At 39.5% G+C, this 23,879-nt stretch overlaps 1 protein-coding gene across 3 annotated transcripts in view; it reads left to right on the top strand.

Moving 5' to 3' along the window:
• The first annotated feature begins 3,087 nt into the window (after positions 1-3,087).
• The window catches only part of cfi (complement factor I), a 32,185-nt gene continuing 11,393 nt past the window's right edge, over positions 3,088-23,879 (top strand). The window contains exons 1-12 of one of the 3 annotated variants that reach the window (XM_051879665.1): positions 3,088-3,302; positions 3,794-4,055; positions 4,768-4,918; positions 5,008-5,192; positions 6,694-6,801; positions 7,036-7,146; positions 7,573-7,629; positions 7,962-8,101; positions 12,465-12,568; positions 12,649-12,929; positions 13,361-13,462; positions 13,920-14,799. In XM_051879665.1, the coding sequence (XP_051735625.1) occupies positions 3,252-3,302; positions 3,794-4,055; positions 4,768-4,918; positions 5,008-5,192; positions 6,694-6,801; positions 7,036-7,146; positions 7,573-7,629; positions 7,962-8,101; positions 12,465-12,568; positions 12,649-12,929; positions 13,361-13,462; positions 13,920-14,137 (1,770 nt within the window). In that variant the 5' untranslated portion in view covers positions 3,088-3,251 and the 3' untranslated portion in view covers positions 14,138-14,799. Of the gene's footprint in view, positions 3,303-3,793; positions 4,056-4,767; positions 4,919-5,007; positions 5,193-6,693; positions 6,802-7,035; positions 7,147-7,572; positions 7,630-7,961; positions 8,102-12,464; positions 12,569-12,648; positions 12,930-13,360; positions 13,463-13,919; positions 14,800-21,701; positions 21,883-22,781; positions 23,395-23,879 lie in introns of those variants that run through there. The other 2 variants (XM_051879664.1, XM_051879663.1) reach the window with 2 other exon arrangements.

Here is a 23,879-nt window from a genome sequence, read left to right as displayed (position 1 = left end):
TATCTGACAATATCTAAACATCTTTAAACATTTACTTGGGAAGCTAAATTGCAAACATTTTCAGAGAATATATCTTGAATCAACAATAGGTGACATAACATTATTTAATAAATCTATAATGTACAAACATATATAACGTTTATTGCAAAATTCCACTAGATTTGGACTCCAAAGTCACTAAATCTTTAGCCGCTTGACCACATTGATTCAACGAAATAAGTAAGAATTCAGCGAACAGGGAACGTTCTGGCAATGTTCTTTCAAAGTTATGAACGAACGTTCTTCCAGAAATGTCAAGTTATCTGGTCTTTAATAATGTTTTCAAAATGTTGTTTTCATGTTTTCAAAAAGTTAGCACAAAAACATTATTTAGACATCATTGATTGAGCGTTTTTTTTTTCTTCTTCTCCTTAAATGTTTTAGTTGTAGAACATTTAAAAACATTTTTTAAATTTTAATATTTGTTTCAGAACATTTAGAGAATGTTCAAAAGTAACATTCCTGTAATGTTTGCAAAAAATAAAAAATGGAACGTTTCCCTTAACGTTCACATAACCAGAAAAAACCTGCATGTTAATTACCATAGAGCTAACATAACTACATATTTACACTTACACAATCAATCATTCTAATCAAACGGTATAGATTTATAAATATATAATCTGTTTATTGGCGTCGGATCATTTGTAGGTCTGTTTGTGGTTTCAGCTCACATGACTTGCGATCATGGTTGTGTTTGGACAGATGGGATCATTCTGGCAGGATTAGAATGCTGTTATTTGTTTCTCTTAGAGTTTTATTTGCTCTTTTAAGCTGTATTTGGTCTGATCTTTTTAGGGTGATTCCTCTCCAATGTCTTCAGTTCCTGCTGTTTACAGAGTTTTTAATGTTTAATTTCAAAAGAAACGTTTTTCTGCAACAGTGTGTTCAGCTTTCTTTTTTTCTGGTCATTTGCACAACTTAATGTCAAATTCTTACATTTGTCATTGCTTACAAATGACAGAGTTTTAGCATTTTTACATGTGGAATAAACCTTTAGTTAATACCTTTATGAAGCTGCTGTCAGAAAAGTAGATCCTCACAATATAAGTAAAAACTTGATATTATTAAATTTAATTATTATAAAAATGCACTACAAAATATTTAGTGGTTTGGGACAAGTTTTTTTTTTTTTTTTTTTTTTGTAGTTTGGAAAATCAGTAAAATAATCACCAATTTTGGTGGGTTAGTTTTATATCAAGCTCGTTTCCATTGTAGTGGTTGGAAACATTTGTGTATTAATTTAGCATATGTAAGATTCATTAAAAGTGTATATTATTCATTATGAAGATCTGATGTGTAGAACTTTGTTAAAGATTGAGGCTGATGTTAATTTTGGGAAACATCTGAAATTCAATCATTAACGTCATTAAAGCTGCAGTCTGTAAGTTTTGCCTCTTTGTCGCCATCTCTGTTTGAAACCTGCAATTACAGTTATTTGCGGAATTATCATCTTTACGTGGGTTGTGCATCGGCGCGGATGAATCAGATGTTTGCTGTCAGTCACCACATCGGTGTGGATACTGTTCTTCAGAATCACTGATTCTACGTCTTGGAAGTATGAACAAAATAAGAATTTTCACTGGAAAATCTAAGGATCGCTTAGCTCATATAACATCAAACCATGCAAATTATTATTATGTTGTTCTCAAATTGTTAATGTTAACAACATCAGCATTGCGTGACTGTGTATTTAGTGTGTATTAGCGTTACCACAGTTTCTGTGCAGTCTAATCTAACGTTAATTGTCATACCATATAATCCGCCATCAAAATAATAAGTTTAATTATCGCAGCTGCTGTGAGAAAAGGCTATAAATGATGCACCATCCTCACATGATATAGCCCTACTAGCTGGGACTTGTTCTTTATGTAAACAGACGTGACATAATAAAGCAAAAAAGACGAATGGCAATATGCTCGAATTTCCCGCGGAAACCCACTCCTATTATAAAACATTATTACAAGCTTACCGTTGTGAATCGGGCTAAGGTAAGGAGATCGTTTTGAACACTGGCTGGTTATGTACTTGCTCAAAAATTGATTTTGGGTAATTTTTAGCCAAAAAACGTTACGGACTGCAACATCTGAATATGAATCGAAGTTATTTCTGACTCTTTGAATACACAATTTAGCTGTTTTAATACGGTTTAAATTCTTACTATACTTTGATATCCGCTCAGTCCAGAGGTGTACATTTTGTTTGAGACTCTGATTGAAATGCAAGTTAATAATTAAACAAACTCGATGAATGTTTATTTACTGTCCTACTAAACCTCAGGTTTCTGATAAGTTTTGCGCTTATTTTTATTAAACTGTAAAATACATGCTTACCTCTGTTACTTCTGGTGGTTTAGATTGACGTCATTGTGCAGTCGATGAATGTTCCTCATTCAACACAAGACATTCACAGTGACGTGCACATGACAGGTTACTGTAAATACCAAAATGTTACCAAAACCACAAGTGTTTCTTGAGCAGCAAATCAGCATATTAGAATGATTTCTGGAGTAATGATGCTGAAAATTCAGCTTTGATCACTGGAATAAATTACATTTGACTAATATTCACAGCTATTTTAAATTTAAAAAATATTTCATATTTTTTACTGTATTTTTGATCATATAATTGCAGCCTTCGTGAGCAGAAGAGACTTCTTTCAAAAACATAACTTTACGGTAGTGTGTGTGTGTATGTATATATAACATATAATCGCTCACATTTGCACATTGAAGTATTAATAAGGTGGCTCAGTGGGCAGCACTGTCACCTCACGAGAAACTCCCCGTCTGAGCCAGGACTCCTTTCTGTGTGGAGTTTGCATATTCTCCCTGTGTCAGAGTGGGTTTCCTCTACACAGTCCAAAGACATTCAGGTTAGGTGGATTGGACATGCCAAATTGGCTGTAAGTGTGTTTGTGTGTGAGTCCCAAGCCATGTAATAAGGAGGATTGGGGAAAGAGCTGGCAACCAGGCCAAGAAAATACATGGGACGGTCTCTCGCGTATGGTGAGAGATGGTCATAGTATCACCAAAAGTCAGATACAACTAAAATGGTAATATAGATTAGAAGTGTCAATAAACCAATAGACCTTTCCGGGATTTGATTCAGTCTGATGTCAGGCTTGTATTGACAGCGGTTAATGATTTGATGGAAGTGCGTCTGCTGAGCTGACGGGACAAAGAGCAGAACAGAGAAACAGCTGCAGGAGTCATGAGGGTCCTCGGTGTTTTTATCTTCACGTGTCTTCTCTTCCAGACCGCTGTGAGTTTGACAGTTCAATCAAGTGTGCTTCTGTAATGTCTTGGAAACCTGTGCGAAAACAGTCATTATTTTTCCAAAAATGTATTTGGTGTTGCAAACCCTAACCCTAGAGCAGAAATGACACTCTTTATATTATAATAATGATAAAAATGTTTTTGTATAATAGAAATATTAACAAAAGTTAAAAGTAATTTCATGTTATTTTTAATTGTATGTGATGGTGTGATTCACGTTTGTAATAAAACATTCAGCATCAGAGTTTTGTTTTCAGGGTGGACGTCTTCATCTGTTTCATCAACATGTTGCTAAATTGTTGAAAAATATGTTGTGTTTTGCAACTCTCTCTCTGATGAAATTCAGCTCACCTTCTTATGTTCATATTTCATCTGCTTTTTTCTTTACTTCTGCTGTTTGTTTCAAATGTGATTTACCAGTTTATCAAACTACTAGCAGACAAATTAATCTCATGCTGTTTTTACTCTTCGTCAAAGGAATGTGATGATGATTCCTTGGTCATCACTCAATGTCGGCATCAGAATTACACACGGCTGTCTTGCGCGAAAGTGTTCTGTCCACCATGGAGGCGATGTATCGCGGGACAGTGTGTCTGTAAGATGCCGTACAAGTGTCCACGGCAGGATTACCACGCGTGTACGCTGGACAGATCCGAGTATTACTCCATGTGTCAGGCCAAAGCCATCTCCTGCAGATCCAACAAGCCCGTGTTCTCTCACATCAGCACAACCTGCAGAGGTGAGGACATCATCCTTGATTAATGTGCACGAAAACAAGACATTAGCAATGCCAAAAAAAACCCAGCTAACAAAATATATTCTAAGAACATATTTATGAAAGTTATGAATACATTATTTCTGAATGTTCTTTGAATGCTCAAAACGTCCAGTTTTTTAAATGCTTTAAAAACGCTTTTTTTTCTTGGTTATGTGAACGTTAAGAAAACGTCTGAATGTTCTAAAACAAGTAGCAGCATTTAAAAACGTTAGATGAACATCCAACTGATTCCCAACAAAATTTACGTGCATAAACTGATGCCTTTAACGCAGCATATTTTACTTCAAATAAAAGCATCTGCCAAGTGCATAAATGTAAATATAAATGCCCTCAGAGGCCAGTTTAGAAACTGACATGACAAAATACATATTTTAGGTTTTTTATTTTGGGTCTGTACAGCTGTCTTTAAATATTAAATATACGGGTCGAATTGACCTGCCAACATCACAATCATGATATGAATATCGTACACATTAGTCACATCATAGTTGAAACTTTGCAGGCTTGTTCATGACCCTAAATGACAAATAATCACACAATTTCAAGAAAAAACATCCTAACAGTATTTCTGACAACTCAAAAATATGTCAGACGTGTCATAACGTAAGTGTCAGATGATTTGGTGTGTGATTATACAGTCCTCACCTGTTTGTTTGCACATGTTTGTGTCCAGCGGAAGAGAAGGTGGAAGTGACTGTGCAGGACTCTGGCTCTCATAAAGTGGTCATGATAAACACAAGGTTGGGAAAAATGTTTGTATGTGGCAGTGACTGGAATATGGCTGCAGCTAATGTTGTTTGTCGAAACCCTCTGAATGTCGACAGGTAAACACACCCAACACGTCACTACACACAAGCCTTCCTCTCGTCTCAACATGTACTGATTTACTTTTCTTGTTCTGTATGTGTCTCAGAGGAGCGGCGGCAGTGAGTAAAACCAAGTACAGGATTCTTGACAAAGATACTGAATGGCCAACGAAGTGTATGAGTGTTCGCTGCACGGGATCTGAGCTCTCATTGGCAGAATGCACCATCTATAATCCCCAGCCAATCACAGAAAACACTGTGGCCACCGCAAAGTGTTATAACGAACCCAAAGGTGCTTTTTCCTCTTTTTATATGAAGAAATATATAACGACTGTCTATAAGTCATGCTGGATGTTGTCAGTCTCCCTGCTCACCGTGAGAACAAGCCTCAGCAGTGGATTAACGGTGCTTCTCCCCTGCGGCCATCCAGCAACCTAATAAGACCAAAATGTCTTTTGCTTAAAACTGCCCTGCTGCTAGTACTAGAAGCCAAAGAATGGCCCTGGCCCCAAGAGCCCTTAGACTGGAGGACGGTCTTCATTCTGCACTCGTAGGACGCGCTATTGGATTGCGTTCCCCGTCGTGTCAGCAACTGAAGTAATGCGAGTGAACCGTATCGAAAGGGAACGTTCCGACTACTAGTGTAACGGACGGAGGCCAGTAAGAGCTGTGCGTGTAAAACTCACTCCCCTGGCCTTAAGATGCGCTCTAGCGACTGACACTAGTGGCTGCGGTCTTTTGTGTCCTTGTTAGCATGCCCGCCCCCGACGCCAGAGATGCTGGTTCAAAGTCCCGCTCTGAGCGGGTCAAGTAGGACCAGTTACATTGGTGCCGTGACCCGGATGAGAGTGAGTTTTAGGGGGCTGAGTGTAACAGACATAGGCCAGTAAGAGCTGTGCAGGTAAAACCTCACTCCCCTGGCCTCAAGAGGTGTGCTAGGGGCTGCAGTCTTTAGAGTTCTTGTTAGAACGCCCACCTCCCACCCTGGAGATGCCGGTTCGAGTCCCGCTCGGAGCAGGTCGAGCAGGACCGGTTGCACTAATGTAACCTCAGTTCCCTGAGATAACGGGAACGAGCATTGCGTAGCTGGCCGTGCTACTATGCTCACGCATGAGTCGACGCTTGCTGCTCCTCAGTTGAAAGATTCTGAGGATATGGCAGCGCAACTTATATAGGCAGTCGGCCCTGCACGGTTGTGTGGCCTGAAATGCCATTTGTCAGTGCAGGTGCACAGACGTGATCCAATCAGATTTCAGTATTTGGAGAAACAGAGTTTCCCCCATAGCGTCAGCAAAAACAGGCGCAATGTTCATTCCCATTATCTCAGGGAAACGAGGTTACATTAGTAACTGGAACGTCATTCTATATGGAAGCTTGTTTCCAACACAGAATAAAAAAGGTAATTGCAGGTAAACATTTTTCTCGCAATTGCGATGTTTAAATCTCACAATTTCAGGCATAATTGCCAGTTATAAACTTGGAATTGCAAAAACTACATTTTTTTTCTCAGAATATTGAGATATCAAGTTATAAAGTACAAGTTGCGAGACAAAAAGTTGCAATTACCTTTTTAATTTTTTTTCTGTGGCGGAAACCATAGGCTTCGGTAGTTATCTTACTATTATCTAACATTAAAGTGACTTAATATGCATCTTCAGCAGAGTTTTTTATTGAAAAGGTGAGCATTATTTTCTGTGCAACCATGTTACTGCACGATTTACCCCAATAGAACAAAAGGTATGGTTTAATGTAAATTCACGTTGAGTTATAATCTGCACACACTCTCTGTGTAGGCGAATGTAAGAAGTTCCTCTGTGTGAACGGGAAGTGTTTAAATAAAGGAAAACCCTGCGATGGTGTTGATGACTGTGGAGACAACAGTGACGAGATGTGCTGCCAAAGTGAGTCTCTACTTCCTGCTTCTGTCTGTGACATCATCATTCCTCTTCCTGTTTTCCACAATCCCGTCTGTTGTTTGCCGTTTCTAAATAAAGTACTATTTATTTTTTAATGAAGTGCATTACACTTGTAATTGTGTTCATAATAATCTAAATCTAAGAATATCTTATGTATTGCCTTAAAACACAGTATCAAACTCATGACTATCCTAATATTACCGTTTCTGTTGTGTGAAGGATGTGATAAAGAAAGCGAAGCGTTCCACTGTAAGTCGGACGTCTGTATTCCCCGTCACGCCGTCCGAGATGGAATCAGGGACTGTCTGGGAGGAGAAGATGAACTGGATGGTCAGTGAATTTATTTCATTACTGCTTAAAATCTGCTTCAGGAATCAGTTCCAGAAACAGCGTCTCATTTTCATCTTCAGAGTCATCAAAAGTCCTACTCAGACAGCACTAGATTGCCTGAGGAGCGAACACTTTGTGAATTCAATTGCAACATTTCAAAACATTCAAACCACATCTGTGTTTTCTTCACACAATTCGATTTATAAGTAATATATGAGCAATTATGGTTCAAGTGACTTACTGTTTTTCAGCCCTGCCATCCTCTGAGAAATCAAAACCCATCTGAATGTGTCTGTGATTGAGAAATATTTTGCAAAATGCTTCTACTTACTTGACCTTCATTGAACACCTCAACTAATTTCTCTTTGCGCTGTCTGGTGGTCCTTCATTACAAATTTACTGCCTGTTCTTTTCTTTGTTTTTCAGAAAATGACAAACCAGTAGAGAATAATCTGCAAGATTTGTTTTCTGATCCAATGTCTGGTGAGAACAAACTCAAATGAAACTGAACATCCAATGTCTGACACTTCAGCAAACAAAAACCTCTAGAAGAGACTCTTCTTGATCTGGTCACACAGATAACAGGGAACGTTCTGGCAAGGTTCTCTCAAAGTTATGAACAAACGTTCTTCCGGTAACGTTAATAGAACGTTTGTTCAAAGTTGTCTGGTCTTAAATAATGCTCTCAAAACATTAGCACAAAACATTATTTATAAATCGTTCATTGAGCATTATTTTCTTAAATGTTTTAGTTGGATGTTTAGTTTGGATTCATACGGCTGAATCAACACATCTGCTATGTCACATTGTTCCAGAGATCAGAAGAATTCGTTCGTCTGCCGAGAGCCAGCTAGAGTGTGGCATTCCCAATATGGAGTATGAGTACAAACAAGAGGACGATGCGACTTCCCATCTACGCAGGAAACGCATAGTAGGAGGAGAAGAGGCCTTACCGGTCAGTCTTGAAAAAGCAAACTTCAGAAACACCAGGGCAGGGCAGAATGATGATATATATTGTGGTTTCTGCCTTCTGGCCAATCTCTTCCTTTAAAAAGAGATGCAAGGCTCCAGACTGCCAAAGAACCTAAACTTTAATCTGGTTGATAAAGCATACAAACTTCTGATCATGATTGAGGAGTGTTATGGTTTTCTAGAAAGAAATACAGAAAATAAAATATTTAAATATAAAGTTGCTGAATTCTAATATGCATGTCTGCAAATATGTCACATTTCTTATATAGATTTAAAATACACTTGACAGTTTAATGTACATTATAAGTGTAAATATAAGATGCAGTTACGGTAAGATTCTAGTACTATTGATTAGAATGTTCAGAAAACATTCAAAAGTAACGTTCCCATAATGTTTACAAAGTGGAATGATCTCTTAATGTTCACATAACCAATACAAATGTTTTTAAAAACATTTTTAAAAAACTGGACATTTGAACATTGAGAAATAACGTTTTCATAACTGAAAAGTGCAGTAGGTGATCTGGGAAATGCTAACATTAGCCTGCTAGCATTGAAAGCATATGATCCCACCTTCCCTGCAAATCGCCATCCAAAGCCACGCCTCCTCCGTGACGCAGCATAATCCACACACACACAGCTGCTCTTGGCAAAGCGTCACAAGAGACGGCGTTAAACTACCTCATGTCTCAAAGTACATAACATTACAATAATAATGAACGTAAACAACTCAGAGATCTTGTACCTGACTGCTGCAGATTAATTTACTGTTGACATGGAAACGCATAATTCTGAGTCTGAAGACGTGAACGGCTCCGGTTAGAAAGTCGAGTTGAAATCTCTTAATTACTGTAGTTATGGCGTGAACGCAGCATAAGCTTGTTGTTTTGATTTGGTAGGAATTGTAAAAGGTGGCTGCTGTTTGTTTGCGGTGCTCCGTGACTGAGGTCTGTCTATATAAACTCTGCATAGCATGATACGCGCTGATGACATTTGATGTTTGCGCAAATAGGGTGTGTGAGGGTATGTGAAAACATACGTTGACAGGCAGGTAGGACATCGTATTATCTCATGCGGACAGAATATAAAGAATGGATGGACATTTTATGGTCCTACACCTTCCACAGGCGATATATATTTATAAAAATACATTTATACTGTTTACGGTACGGACGTCACGGTTTGGTGCATACAGTCAGAAGATGAATACCATCAATCACAAGCGATCCACTCTCCAATCTAGAAGAAGAAGAACAGATGATGTATGCATACATATGTTTACATGTAATCTCTCAACCAGTGTTTCAACCACGGAAAGACTTCAGCTTGAGAATAATATCTCACATAGCATTACATTTACCTCAGGCAAGTCATTTAGTGTTTACTAAAGAAATGAACTCTAGAGGGGAGCATTTCACTCTATATATGCACTACATTAGCTTATATATTCATCATGTCCTCAAGTATGAAGGTGAGGACGCCAATATAAGCAGAGAGGAAGTGAAATTATGGAAGCAGAGTTATACGAAATGCGGATGTTTAAGTTGTAGCTGTTTTCATTTTTCTGTTGTGCCTCTGAGCCTTATGTTTTAATTGAGTGTGTACCAAATGAGGTCTTGCGACAAGTTGCTCTATCTGAGTTCAACTGCGTAATGCATGTGGGAAATGCCATTGGATTATTTAGTCAGAATTTTCCTTGCCTGGAACTGTTCAAACCCGTGGATTATATACAAACTTTCTGTGGATTATTTATTGACTGAGTCATTGTGCCGGTTGCTGGTTTAGGAGTGTTTGGGACAGATTTATTGTTGACGGACAAACAATGCTGGAAACAGTTTTTTTGTAGTATGCAATTCATTGACTGTTTTGAATGATCCAATGTGTTTATTGAACATAAAAGAATATCTTAAGGTGCCCACATTCTTTTAAGATACCCACATCCTTGACAATCCATCTGCATTTCCACATGTCACCCTGGCATTCGTATCCTTTGCCCAGGCCATCAATTGCAACAGAGCATGGTCAGTCACCAAAGTAAATCTCCGTCCCTACGGGTCATACCGCAATTCCAGAACTGCCCACTTGGTAGCCAGGGCTTCTTTTTCCATTGTGGCATACTTGGTTTCGGCAGGAGTAAGCTTACACAACCGGGTGTTCTTCTCTGTGCTGTATCTGGGACAGGACAGCTTCCAGCCCAGAGTCGGAAGCATCTGTCTAGAGTGTGAAAGGGCAGTTAAAATCAGGGGCATGAAGGACCGGAGAAGAGGCCAACGCTGACTTTAATGCTTGGAAGGCTGCTTCAGCATCCAATCTCCATTCCAGTCTCTTGGGCTGCACCTTCTTGGTCAGGTCTGTCAAGGGGCAAGCTATTGAAAAGTTAGGGATGAAACATCGGTAGTAGCCTGCCAAACCCAGGAAGGCACATACCTGGGACTTGGTTGTGGGCTGGACATATGAGCGACTGGCCTTCACCTTTTGTTCCTGGGGCATAATCAGACCGCATCCAATCCAAAAGCCCAGGTACCGTGCCTCCGGATAGCCCGAGATGATACTTTTTGGGATTGGCGGTGAGCCCAGGTTGTCACAGCTCTGACAGAACTTTCCGGAGGTGTTCCAGGTGGTCCTCCCATGGCTCCGAGTGAATGACCACATCGTCCAGGTATGCGGCAGCGTAGGCCTGATAGGGTATCAACAGGATGTCCATCATACGCTGGAAAGTTGCTGGAGCCCCATGCACCCCGAAGGGTAAACCCCGGTACTGCCAGTGGCCACTAGGGGTGCTAAAGACCATTTTCTCCTGGGATGCAGCTGTGAGAGGTAGCTGCCAATATCCTTTTGTCAGGTCCAAGGTGGAACTATATCGGGCTCTACCCAGACACTCGGAGCATGGGGTAGCTGTCGAAGTTGACTTCATTGACTTTCCGAAAATCATTGCAGAAAAGGAAGGTTCCATCGGGCTTTGGGGCCATCAGAGTGGGACTGACCATAGGCTCTGTGATGCTTAAATGACCCCCAATTTCAACATTCACTGGACTTCTTCCTCAATACCCTGCCGACGAGCCTCTGGGACTCTGTAGGGCCACTGCCGGACAATTATTCCAGGGGGAGTGTGGATTTCCTGCTAAATTAAGTTGGTCCACTCGGGTAATTCTGAAAACACATCTCCAAACCAGGGATTCAAGCTCTGTCCTCTGAGTGCCTGACAATTGTGGTCCCAAATCAACCACTGGTTCCTCAGTTTGCCAGAAAGCAGCCAGATGTTCTCGAGGTGCTGTCCAATTTTTCAGCAGGTTGATATGGTACATTTGTTCTGCTCTCCTCCATCCCGGCTGGTGGACTCTATACATCCCTGGCCCAACCTGCTCAACTATGGTGTAGTGTCCTGGCCAGGATGTCAGGAATTTAGAATTAGACCCAATCTTCTGGCTGGAATTCCTGAGCTTGAGCAGGCCGGTTATATAGAGACAGTTCTAGGTTTAATTTATTGTTACCATAGTTCTTTTCCTCAACACTATGGAGCAACGTCTTCAGGTATGAGGGTGAGGACGCCGATATAAGCAGAAAGGAAGTGAAATTACGGAAAGGGGTTATACGAAATGAGGCTGTTTGAGTTGAGCCTACTGTTTTCATCCATTACTAGGCTAGATGGGGAAATTGTGTTTTTCTGCTGTACCTCTGAGCCTTATTTTTTTAATTAAGTGTGTGCCAAATGAGGTCTTGAGATAAGTTGCTCTAACGGACTGTTTGCAGTCAACCACGTAATGCATGTGGGAAATGCCATTGGATTAACTTTCCTTGCCTGGAACTGTTCAAACCTGTGGATTATATACAAACTTTCTGTGGATTATTTATTGCGTCATTGTACCAGTTGCTGGTTTTGGAGTGTTTGGGACAGATTTATTGGTGATGGACAAACAATGCTGGAAACAGGTTTTTGTAGTATGCAATTCATTGTTTTCGAAGCCTCTCTAAAGGTTTAAAATGTCCAGTTTTTTTAAATGTTTTAAAACTGTCTGTTTTTAAAACATTTAAATGTTCAGAGAACATTTAAAAGTAACAATTATAAACATTACAACAAAAAAAACAATCCTTGAAAAATGTATAAATAATGTTTGACATGTTTTGAGAACATCATTACAGACCAGATAGCTTTGAACAAATTTTGCTGGGAGAAAGTTTGTTCATAACTTTGAGAGAACCTTTCCAGAATGTTCTGAGAACGTTCCCTGTTAGCTGGTACAATGTCAACAATGTAGTTCAACAGTTTCACTAGGCAGCACATAATGAAAATGAAAAATACCTCTTTGTTTTGGTTTGACCTCTGTGTGTGACCTTTGCCCCTGCAGACTCAGATACAGTGGCAGGTGGCCATTCAGTACGAAGGCTCGATCCACTGTGGAGGGGCGTATCTGGGTGGCTGCTGGGTTTTGACCGCCGCCCACTGCGTCAGGTACAACCAATCAGCACACATTTGGATAAACCTGTACAGAACAGCTACTAAGAACCAGCTGTGCATTTGCGTGTCTGTAGGCCCAAACCAAAGTCCTACCGAATCAAGATCTCCCTCTGGAAGAAGCACCGCAAGCAGTCGACGACAGACAGCATCCAAGTGAAGAACATCATCATCCATCATGAATATAACCCACAAACCTACGCCAACGACATTGCTTTGGTGCAGCTAGAGAAGCTGAGTCTTTCGGACAAGTGCATGCAGGACAACCCTGCGGTCCGAGCCGTCTGCGTGCCCTGGTCCACCCAACAGTTCCAGCCCAACGACACCTGCACCATATCCGGCTGGGGCCACGACAGAGGTTCGGCTCTAAGCTTCTATACGGAACCTTAAAAGGTTCTGTCAGGCGCTTCATATATAGAACCTTTCAGGGATTCCCATCATGGGATCATTTTATGGATTTTGTTTTAATTCATTTTTAATTTTATTTAAATTTAATCAGGTCATAAACACACTTTATCAATAGAAAAAAAAACTGCTATATTCTATTAAAAAAAAAAAAAAAAAATAATAAAAATAATTTCATGGTGACTTTAAGGCCCGTTCACACAGGCCTGTTCTAAAAATCGTTTTAAATAAAAAAGAATATCAGAGTCCACACCACAATTATAATGATAACGGCAGAAGCATAATCATTGGAATCACTTTCAGAGCATTTTTTTTTTTTAGTTGATGAATGATAAAAACATTGAAAGACATAAAAACATATTGTCTCTGTTTGTTTGTCTGAAGCGGGAGTATCATCAGAGACTCTAAAATGGGCAAATGTGACGATTATTGGTGACTGCAAGAATTATTACAAGGACCGTTTCCTCCCTGGAATGGAGTGTGCAGGTATGTGTGTGTGTGTGTGTGTGTGTGTGTGTGTGTGTTTGATAAACACTAAAATATGTGATCATGCGCAACATATAATGCTGCCTTCACATGCTTTTAGAATCATCATAAATACAAGTTTGCTCTTCAAGAAACTGGATGCGAATGACTTTTCAAATCGCATTTACGACTGGGAAACACTGAGATAATTTCTGACATAATAGAGTCCTTAAACTCTTTTTTCTTCGCAATTTCACATTTAATTCAATGTGTTACTTGCCATTTCTTTGTTATTGTATGTGAAATTTACTAGCAATTTCTGAGTGAAAGCTAGTTTTTTTTCTGTGTAAATGAGCAGATAAGCAGTACTTTTGTAATTAATGTTTAAGCCTTTGTTTAATTAACGAAACAGTAGCATGTACTTAGTGACTCTTCTTTCACCCGTTCCTGTGCTCTCATTGGCTGTGTTTCGTGTCAGGTGACCTGGAGGGGAAGGTGGACTCGTGTCAGGGTGACTCCGGAGGGCCGCTGGTGTGTAAGGACGCGTCTGGCGTGTCGTATGTGTGGGGAATTGTGAGCTGGGATGATAAATGTGGTGAACCCAATTATCCTGGCATCTACACTAAAGTGGCACATTATTTCGACTGGATCCGCTTCCACACAGGCTGGGCGGCTGTAGCCAAATATAACCAGTAAAATGAACTGGTTAACATTTGCCGATTGATGTTACTATATGTGCTTCTGAACTTGTTTGTTGTTGCTGTTAAAATGCTGATTATACATTTATCAGGTGATTTAAAAGCTCAGTCCTGTCTCTTTGTTTCCATGCGTTTTGTAGTTTGGTGCGTTTTTGAGAAATTAAATGTTTTATGTTGCATTTCTGATGTGAATTTCCAAATCAGATTTTAAACCACATAGAAATGTTGTTTAGATTTGAAAAAACTGGATTCTGTCATTTTTTTTTCTTGCCAATGCAAACATGTGTTTATATATATCCTGTAATCACATAAAAAGACCTGTTTTATAACCGACTGCTTGGAAAAAAAACACTTCAAGCCAAATTTCTTATACACTGATCAAATTAGTGTTTTGTAGCAGTTTACTCTTTCTACATATTTCAAACTTTGAGAATTCTATGAAAATAAAATAAAATTTTCAAGAAGAATCAGTTGCACACCCAGGCACAGAAGTTTGCTAGGTGCTGTTCATCCATTTGATGATCAGATGGCCACAATACATTTTACAGTATTCTAATATTATTTTATATAGTATTATTAATCTCATCTGCAACCTATGTGACTTGTCTTCAATAAATTTAATGGGATTGTTCTCTCAAAAATAAAAACTACTCGCCTTCATGTCATTGTAAAAATCAGATACAGAAGATATAAAGATTTTGGCTGAATTTAATTATAGACTGGAATATGTTCTTGTCATCATTATATGTGTAAAAGTAGCAGTGAGTTAGAAGAGGACAGACGAGGTGATGCAAACAACAAGGCTTTATTGTGGGTAATGGATTAAGCAGAGTGAGAATGCAAACAGGTAAGGATATGAGACTTGGATGAATGTTGATTGAAGACTTAGCTGGTGAATACAGTGTCTCTTGTGCAGGTGCTGTGGTGGTGGTGTGGCTGAGCAGAGGATCCAGGGAGATGACGAAGGGAACAGATGACTGATAAGGAACAGCAGGTAGGTTACTCAGGTGAGTCTAACGGGTATGGTCGTGGAGCTTATCGTTGACGAGACCAGACAGTGAGGAGAAGGGAATGGTGGCATATAAAGGCAGTGTTGATGAGGGTGCGCAGGTGCAGGTGATGATCTGTGACAGATGTGATAATGGCTGACTGGGTGCAGGTGTGGATCAGGAGGGATGCTGGGAAATGAAGTGCAGATGGGTACTGAGCTGGTGACTGGCTGTTGACTGTGACAGTACGCCCCCCTCCCGGTAGGCGTGTCCTCGTGCTGTAGATAGCTCAACCAAGGAGGGAAGGAGGGCATCCTGGAGTTGTGACAGGTAACCAGGGTGATGAGGGCAGGTCATCTCCAGGACGGTACTGGTAGTTCAGAGAACCAGGGCAGCGCCGAAAGTTCAGGGGGCCAGGGCGGAGCTGGCAGTTCAGGAAGCCATGGCGGTGCAGGTGCCTTCTTGGCCTTGCTGATGTAGCCCGGACAGATGAAATAAAATGAGACACAGCTAGTGAGGAGAAGGGAACGGTGGCATATGAAGGCAGTGTTGATGAGGGTGCACAGTTACAGGTGATGATCTGTGACAGATGTGATGATGGCTGACTGGGTGCAGGTGTGGATCAGGAGGGATGCTGGGAAATGTAGTGCAGATGGGTACTGAGCTGGTAACTGTGCTTGTGACTGTGACACAGTGTTTCAAACTCATCCACTTTATGGGCAACAAAGAATGTGTTCGCGCTGTTTGCCTTTGACTCCAGAAAGACAGCTATTGATCTTGTGATACTTTAATACGTTACGTTACAGTGGCGTCAACTGAAATCAGTAAAAAACAATTCTAACCAGCGAGAATAGAGGACAGAAATGAATTGTGCCTCAAGAGTTTACTTGGAGAAATAGAGACAAGGCGTGTTACCTGGGTCAATTGGTAAATCTATTTTGATTTTTTGTTATTGATTTTAGTCTAATTTAGTTTATTATTTTAAGCGTGTATACATAGTAAAGCTTGCTAGTCTGCTATATTAATAATGTATGCTGCTAATGCTATCATATTGATAATGGTACTTCGAAGTACTTTCATACCTTTATTCATTCATTCCTTCATTCCATTTTCATGTCCATTGAACCATTTGCAGGGAACGTTACTTAGCTCAAGTTGTAGTAGCTGTTTTTATGCCCACTCAGATTGACATTAGTTACCATGCTTAGTTTTAGAAAATCAAACATGTGTTATTTGACCTGCAGATATGTTCTAGCCATTTTTATGATTGTTTTAGGTTTTTATGTTGTCTTCATGGAAACAATGTTGTACTACTGTCTGCAAAACACAGATGGAGTAGATCACATAGATGGAGTAGATCGAGTCCATCAACACCCCCAAAGCTTCACAGTCGTTTCCTTTTCATGAGTTCAACATTTCAATCAGTAAAGTTAGGCGGTTTTGATTTGTATACTGTGTAATGTCTAATGACCATGTTATTTTACATGTGTGTAAGACAGAGTTTACACAGAAAAGTCAATCACTGCAGTGCTTGCAAGTTCACCACCTGATCACTAAGGAGAATGGTCGGAACTTTGGGCACATATCCAGGCTGGGGTCTCAGGATTAAATGAGAGTCAGGCACGTTTGACCGAAAATGCTTGCAGGTCCCCGACTCTCTTGATAGAAGTGAGTGCAGTCAGGAACGCTGTCTTGAGAGACAGGATCTTAACCTCAACTGACTGCAAAGGCTCAAAGGGGGCACTCTGAAGGGCCGTCAGGACCAGAGAGAGGTCCCAAGAGGGAATAAGGCAAACCCTCCTCACACCTCTCAGGAATCTGATGATCAGATCGTGTTTATGTTGGGATGTGTGGTGATAGCGGCAACATACACTTTCAGGGTGGAGGGGGAAAGCCTTTGCTCCAACCCATCTTGAAGGAAGTAAAGAATAACTCTGATTGGGCATTGACAGGGTTCTTCTTGATGGGAAGAACACCATTCAACAAACAGGTCCCACTTCAAAGTATAAGCATGCCTCAAAGAGGGGACTCTAGCTAAAGTGATCATGTCCACCAAGTGATCCCATCCAGAGACCACACGTGGAGGTTCCAGAGATCTGGAGGTGGGTGCCATAAGGTGCCCCATCCCTGAGAAAGAAGGTATTTCCTTAAGGGAATCTGCCAGGGAGGGGTTGTTGTGAAGAGCATGAGTTCTGGCAACCAGGTCTGGGTAGGCCAATACGGCGCAACCAGCAAGACCAGCTCTTCATCCTCCCTGACCTTGCACAGGTCTGTGCGAGTAGGCTCACTGGGGGAAACGCATACTTGTGTAGGCCCGGGGCCAGCTGTGTGCCAGTCCGTCCGTGCTGAGGGTCCCCTCAGTCAGGGAGTAGAACAACTGTCAGTGGGACGTGTCGAGTGGCAACAGTCGAAACCAGCAACAACAACATGCCTGGACACTTGTTCTATAGGCACCCCAGCCCATAGAATAGCAAGGTCTGACCATGAGCTGAAAGCTTGGCAGCAAGCCAGAGTGATGGTCACGTGGAGCATGCCACAGTGCCATGCATATCTCGGGACTTGGTCGTGTAGCTGGTGCTGAAGCAATACAAGCGGCGTGACTGCGGCTGCGGATGCCATATGCTCCAGGAGCCTCTGAAATCGTAACTCCATACCGAGAAAAGAGATCCTCTGCATGGGGGAGAGTCATTTCCCAGTTGACCTGAAGCCCCAGATGGCTGAGGTGTCTGAGCACCAGGTCCCTGTGTTCGAACAACTGATCTTGAGTTGGCCAGAATGAGCCAGTCATCAAGATAGTTGATGTGAACACCCACTTCCCTTAGCCTGGGCAGCCTCCATGACCTTCGTAAAGACACGGGGAGACAGGGATAGCCTGGAGGGGAGGACCTTGTACTGGTATGCCTGTCCCTCGAATGCAAAACATAGGAACGGTCTGAGTCGAGGGAGAATTGCTGCAAAGCAAACCTGGTGGCAAAAGCATTCGAAAAGGCGTTTCTGCATTAACATATTTAACGGAAGCATGTGAAGGGCCCGATTCAAAACATGCAGATTCAGGATTGGTTGTAACCCGCCTCTCTTCTCAGGGACAATGAAGTAGGGGCTGTAGAACCCTGACTTCATGTCGGCTGGAGGGACCGGCTCCAGGAGGACTGCAATTTCCGCACGCATGACAGGGGCTTCTATGTTCGCCACTGAGGTGATACAGGTGCCGCTGAACCTGAAGGGATGCTGAGTGAACTGATTTGCGTGATGGGCTGGGAAGTGCTAACCAGGCTCCCCGAGACCGAACCAATGGGACCACAGACTTACCCGTGGTGGGGCAGCAAGGTGGAGGGCAGGGGCCAACCCGGAAGGCAGAGCATCCCGGAGTAGGGTCTGAGTGTGCAGTGCAACCCTTACCTGGCTCCACAGTTTGACTAGGGGGTGCGTGAGAAGGTGTCGGGTCCTCAGACTGCACCCGGCTGCATGCTGGCACTGAGAGAGAGAGGGCTGAGAGTGGCAAGGCATAGCGTCTCTCACTGTCAGCCTCGCTCTCTTGGGACCCAGAGAATGAGGAATTTTCTAAAAAATATAAAATGGAACATTTCCCTTAACGTTCACATACAGAGAAAAAAAGGGAACATTCAGAAATGTTTTCATAACTTAATGGGAACGTCAGCAAAACGTTATTATTTTGTTAGATGGGAACCTTAATTACCATAGAGCTAACATAACTACATATTTACACTTACACAATCAATCATTCTAATCAAACGGTATAGATTTATAAATATATAATCTGTTTATTGGCGTCGGATCATTTGTAGGTCTGTTTGTGGTTTCAGCTCACATGACTTGCGATCATGGTTGTGTTTGGACAGATGGGATCATTCTGGCAGGATTAGAATGCTGTTATTTGTTTCTCTTAGAGTTTTATTTGCTCTTTTAAGCTGTATTTGGTCTGATCTTTTTAGGGTGATTCCTCTCCAATGTCTTCAGTTCCTGCTGTTTACAGAGTTTTTAATGTTTAATTTCAAAAGAAACATTTTTCTGCAACAGTGTGTTCAGCTTTCTTTTTTTCTGGTCATTTGCACAACTTAAATATAAGAATTTGACATTATCATTGCTTACAAAGTTTTAGCATTTTTACATGTGGAATAAACCTTTAGTTAATACCTTTATGAAGCTGCTGTCAGAAAAGTAGATCCTCACAATATAAGTAAAAACTTGATATTATTAAATTTAATTATTATAAAAATGCACTACAAAATATTTAGTGGTTTGGGACAATTTTTTTTCTTTTTTCTTTTTTGTAGTTTGGAAAATCAGTAAAATAATCACCAATTTTGGTGGGTTAGTTTTATATTAAGCTCGTTTCCATTGTAGTGGTTGGAAACATTTATGTATTCAATTAGCATATGTAAGATTCATTAAAAGTGTATATTATTCATTATGAAGATCTGATGTGTAAAACTTTGTTAAAGAAATTCGCTGGATTGAGGCTGATGTTAATTTTGGGAAACACTATCTGAAATTAACGTTCATGTCATTAACAAACATCTGATTATAAATCGAAGTTTCATGTTATTTATGACTCTTTGAATACACAATTTAGCTGTTTTAATATGGTTTAAATTCTTAATGTACTTTGATATCTGCTCAGTCCAGAGGTATATGTTTTGTTTGAGACTCTAGTTAATAATAATAGTTGAGTTAATAATTAAACAAACTCAATGAATGTTTATTTACTGTCCTAATAAACCTCAGGTTTCTGATAAGTTCTGCGCGTTTTTTTATGAAACTAAAATACATGCTTACCTCTGTTACTTCTGGTGGTTTAGATTGAGAAATACTATTGCATTTATGTGCAAATAATATCATTGTGCAATCGATGAATGTTCCTCATTCAACATGATATATTCAGTGACGTGCACATGACACGGCAAAGTGTTCTGTCCACCATGGAGGCGATGTATTGCGAGACAGTGTGTCTGTAAATACCAAAATGTTACCAAAACCAGAAATGTTTCTTGAGCAGCAAATCAGCATATTAGAATGGTTTCTGAAAATAATCATTTATGAATAACTGTAAATGCATTCAATTCATTAACTATTCACAATCTAGTTTTCAGACATTTATTCATGTTGACCTATTATTTGTTGGTTTAAATCAAGAATTTATATGGTTGCACCACCTGATGAATATCAGTTGTGCCACCTGACAACATTAATAATGACAAGGAATATGCTGAATATTGGATTTTTTCATTTAAATTACGTATAAATAAAATAAAAATCAAGTGTTTTAGACTCTTTGTGTACATATACGTTTTACATTGTACTTTCTACTATTTCTGTAATGACATCTATAATTACACGGTTGACCCTTCCCTTACCCCTTAACCCACCCTTAAGCCTACCCATACCAGCAAACCTGTCCTAAACGTACACGTATTCACCTCAATAGCAGTTTCACAAAACAACATTAACAAGTACATCGTACCTAACATTTTTTTCTGTGAGTACATAGTAAAGACACATAATATAAAGAGTGACCGATTTTTCTTAACTTAATACAATAGTGGCATCTAAAGTGTAAAAATTATCATGAAAATAATGGAAAGTGTAAAACATTGTCAAATTAAAACCAACATTTTAGAACAATAATTAAAAAATAGGATGATAATAATAGATATTCCTAGCTTTAATGTATTATTTATTTAGCTTAAATAATGTTTTTTATTTCAAATAGGGACATTCAGTGCAGCTGAACCACCTGACTTTTGCAACTAATTTTACATCAAACTGGCTTCTATTTGGATGCCTGTATTAGCGTTTGCCTATGCTAGCAAGTTCATACATAGAATTTTTAAATACAATAAAGAAGTTTATGATAAAATAGTATTTTCTTAGTTTTACATCGGTTGCACCACCTGACATGAAAGTGCACCAAACTACCCATACATGAAAGTAGCTGTTTTTATTAATATTAATATGTCTCTCTACCACAAGTATCAATTAAGGTCCTCTGGATGCTGCATTATAATACTTACTGTTATTATTACCTTGTCAATTCATAATAAAAGACCCATGTTTGCAGTTGTGCCACCTGACATTTGAGAAAATACAAATTCCCAAACAAATGTTTTTCAATTATCTCATCAGCTTTAAAACAATTGATATTTATAGAATTTTGTTATATGAAAGGTTTCTAGCATAAAATGATGCCATTTTATTTATTTTGAATTTCTTATTATTAAAACCCCATTTTAAGTAGTTTTCTTAGTCTGTTCATTTGTGCAGATGGTTGTGCCACCTGACATTTTGAGGGTTTAAGATACCAAAACATAAAATATATATATATATTTTTTTTTTAATGTACTAAAAATGAATTTAACCTAAATAGGTTTTAAAGAATGAAGTGATACATCATGAATTTATCAAATTCTTTTAAAAGGAAATAATGCACTTTGACAAAAATATGCATGTCATGGCATTGACCCATATAACATTTACACATCACTGAAGTGTCAATAAACCAACAGCTGTGACCTTTCTGGGCAGAAGCAGCTGTGTTTCTCCTCCCACTGGTGTTTTTCTCCTCCTTCACTGTCTGATTCAGTCTGATGTCAGGCTTGTATTGACAGCGGTTAATGATTTGATGGAAGTGCGTCTGCTGAGCTGACGGGACAAAGAGCAGAACAGAGAAACAGCTGCAGGAGTCATGAGGGTCCTCGGTGTTTTTATCTTCACGTGTCTTCTCTTCCAGACCGCTGTGAGTTTCTGTTTCTTTCATCTCATCATATGAAATCAATTTTAAATAAAAAAATAATGAGAATTCAATCAAGTGTGCTTCTGTAATGTCTTGGAAACCTGTGCGAAAACAGTCATTATTTTTCCAAAAATGTATTTGGTGTTGCAAACCCTAACCCTAGAGCAGAAATGACACTCTTTATATTATAATAATGATAAAAATGTTTTTGTATAATAGAAATATTAACAAAAGATAAAAGTAATTTCATGTTATTTTTAATTGTATGTGATGGTGTGATTCACGTTTGTAATAAAACATTCAGCATCAGAGTTTTGTTTTCAGGGTGGACGTCTTCATCTGTTTCATCAACATGTTGCTAAATTGTTGAAAAATATGTTGTGTTTTGCAACTCTCTCTCTGATGAAATTCAGCTCACCTTCTTATGTTCATATTTCATCTGCTTTTTTCTTTACTTCTGCTGTTTGTTTCAAATGTGATTTACCAGTTTATCAAACTACTAGCAGACAAATTAATCTCATGCTGTTTTTACTCTTCTTTTAATCATTTTAATCTTTTCTGTCATGTTCATTTTCCTACAGTATTAATAGTGTTAACATCATTCAGATTGATGGCACATTACTGTTATTATTTATTCAACTACATTAATATGTTAACAGAATAAAAAAAGGTAAATGCCACTCTTTATCTCTCAATTCTCACTTTTTTCTTCCGATTCTGAGAAAATGTCACAACTGTGATATGTGAATTTGAAATTATGAGTTTTTTTTATAAATTACAATTGTGATATAAAAAGTCACAATTACCTTTTTTATTTTTTCTTCTGTGGCGAAAACAAGCTTCCATAGTTAATGGGTTGATGTACATTTGACACTTAATTAAAGTTTATTTTATCTTATTAGACTCTGAAGGAACTATCAGAGCTCAACGCACACCAACAACAAAACATACAACAACTTCTGTTACCCTCAAACCCAGAGCAAAATCCAGGTGCAGATTCGGTGCAAAAAATATGTTTTTTTTCTTTGGTGGAAAATTCACACTCAAAAGACATACCGGATCCAATCTTAGAAAAACACACAGATAAAAAGACGGATAAACAAACTGGTGCCATTTTGGATGGGGAAACAAATTCAGATCCAGACTCAGACTCGGATCCACAGCCAACAAAGGAACCATCAAAGCCTGAACTAGAGTCACATAACGTACTATTGGCAACATCAAAACCCAAACCTACCAAAAGAACATCAGAATCATCTGATGATGATTCCTTGGTCATCACTCAATGTCGGCATCAGAATTACACACGGCTGTCTTGCTCGAAAGTGTTCTGTCCACCATGGAGGCGATGTATCGCGGGACAGTGTGTCTGTAAGATGCCGTACAAGTGTCCACGGCAGGATTACCACGCGTGTACGCTGGACAGATCCGAGTATTACTCCATGTGTCAGGCCAAAGCCATCTCCTGCAGATCCAACAAGCCCGTGTTCTCTCACATCAGCACAACCTGCAGAGGTGAGGAATTATTTCTGAATGTTTTTTGAATGTGCAAAAATAACGTTTTTGTGCTTTTTGAGAACATTATTAAAGACCAGATAACTTGAATGTTACTGGAAGAACGTTTGTTCATAACTTTGAGAGAACCTCACCAGAACGTTTGCCAAAGTTCTGAGAATGCTCCCTGTTAGCTGGGTCAACATCATCAATGTACATTAGTGTGACTGAACAGAATGGATGAAGAACCGTTTTTACTGTGTAGTTGCTTGTTCTTTGGAGTTAAACAAAAGTTTCTTCATAGGTTCTTCAGATCAATCCATTGGTTTCTAGGTTCTTTAGAAAAGCATTTACTGTATCAAAGCCTAAATGCTTTCAAGAACTAGAATGGAGAGTAAAACAGCTTGTTCAGGTCTAAATGGGATAATTATTTTTAAACACTTGTATTATGTTAAACTTGTGGGTACAATTGGTATTTTCCGGGTCAAACTGACCCTAATTGGATT

Source organism: Ctenopharyngodon idella, chromosome 22, assembly GCF_019924925.1.
Source record: "Ctenopharyngodon idella isolate HZGC_01 chromosome 22, HZGC01, whole genome shotgun sequence".
NCBI lineage: Eukaryota > Metazoa > Chordata > Actinopteri > Cypriniformes > Xenocyprididae > Ctenopharyngodon > Ctenopharyngodon idella.
The sequence above is the reverse complement of the archived record's forward strand: the minus strand, read 5'-3'. Positions and strand labels throughout refer to the sequence as shown.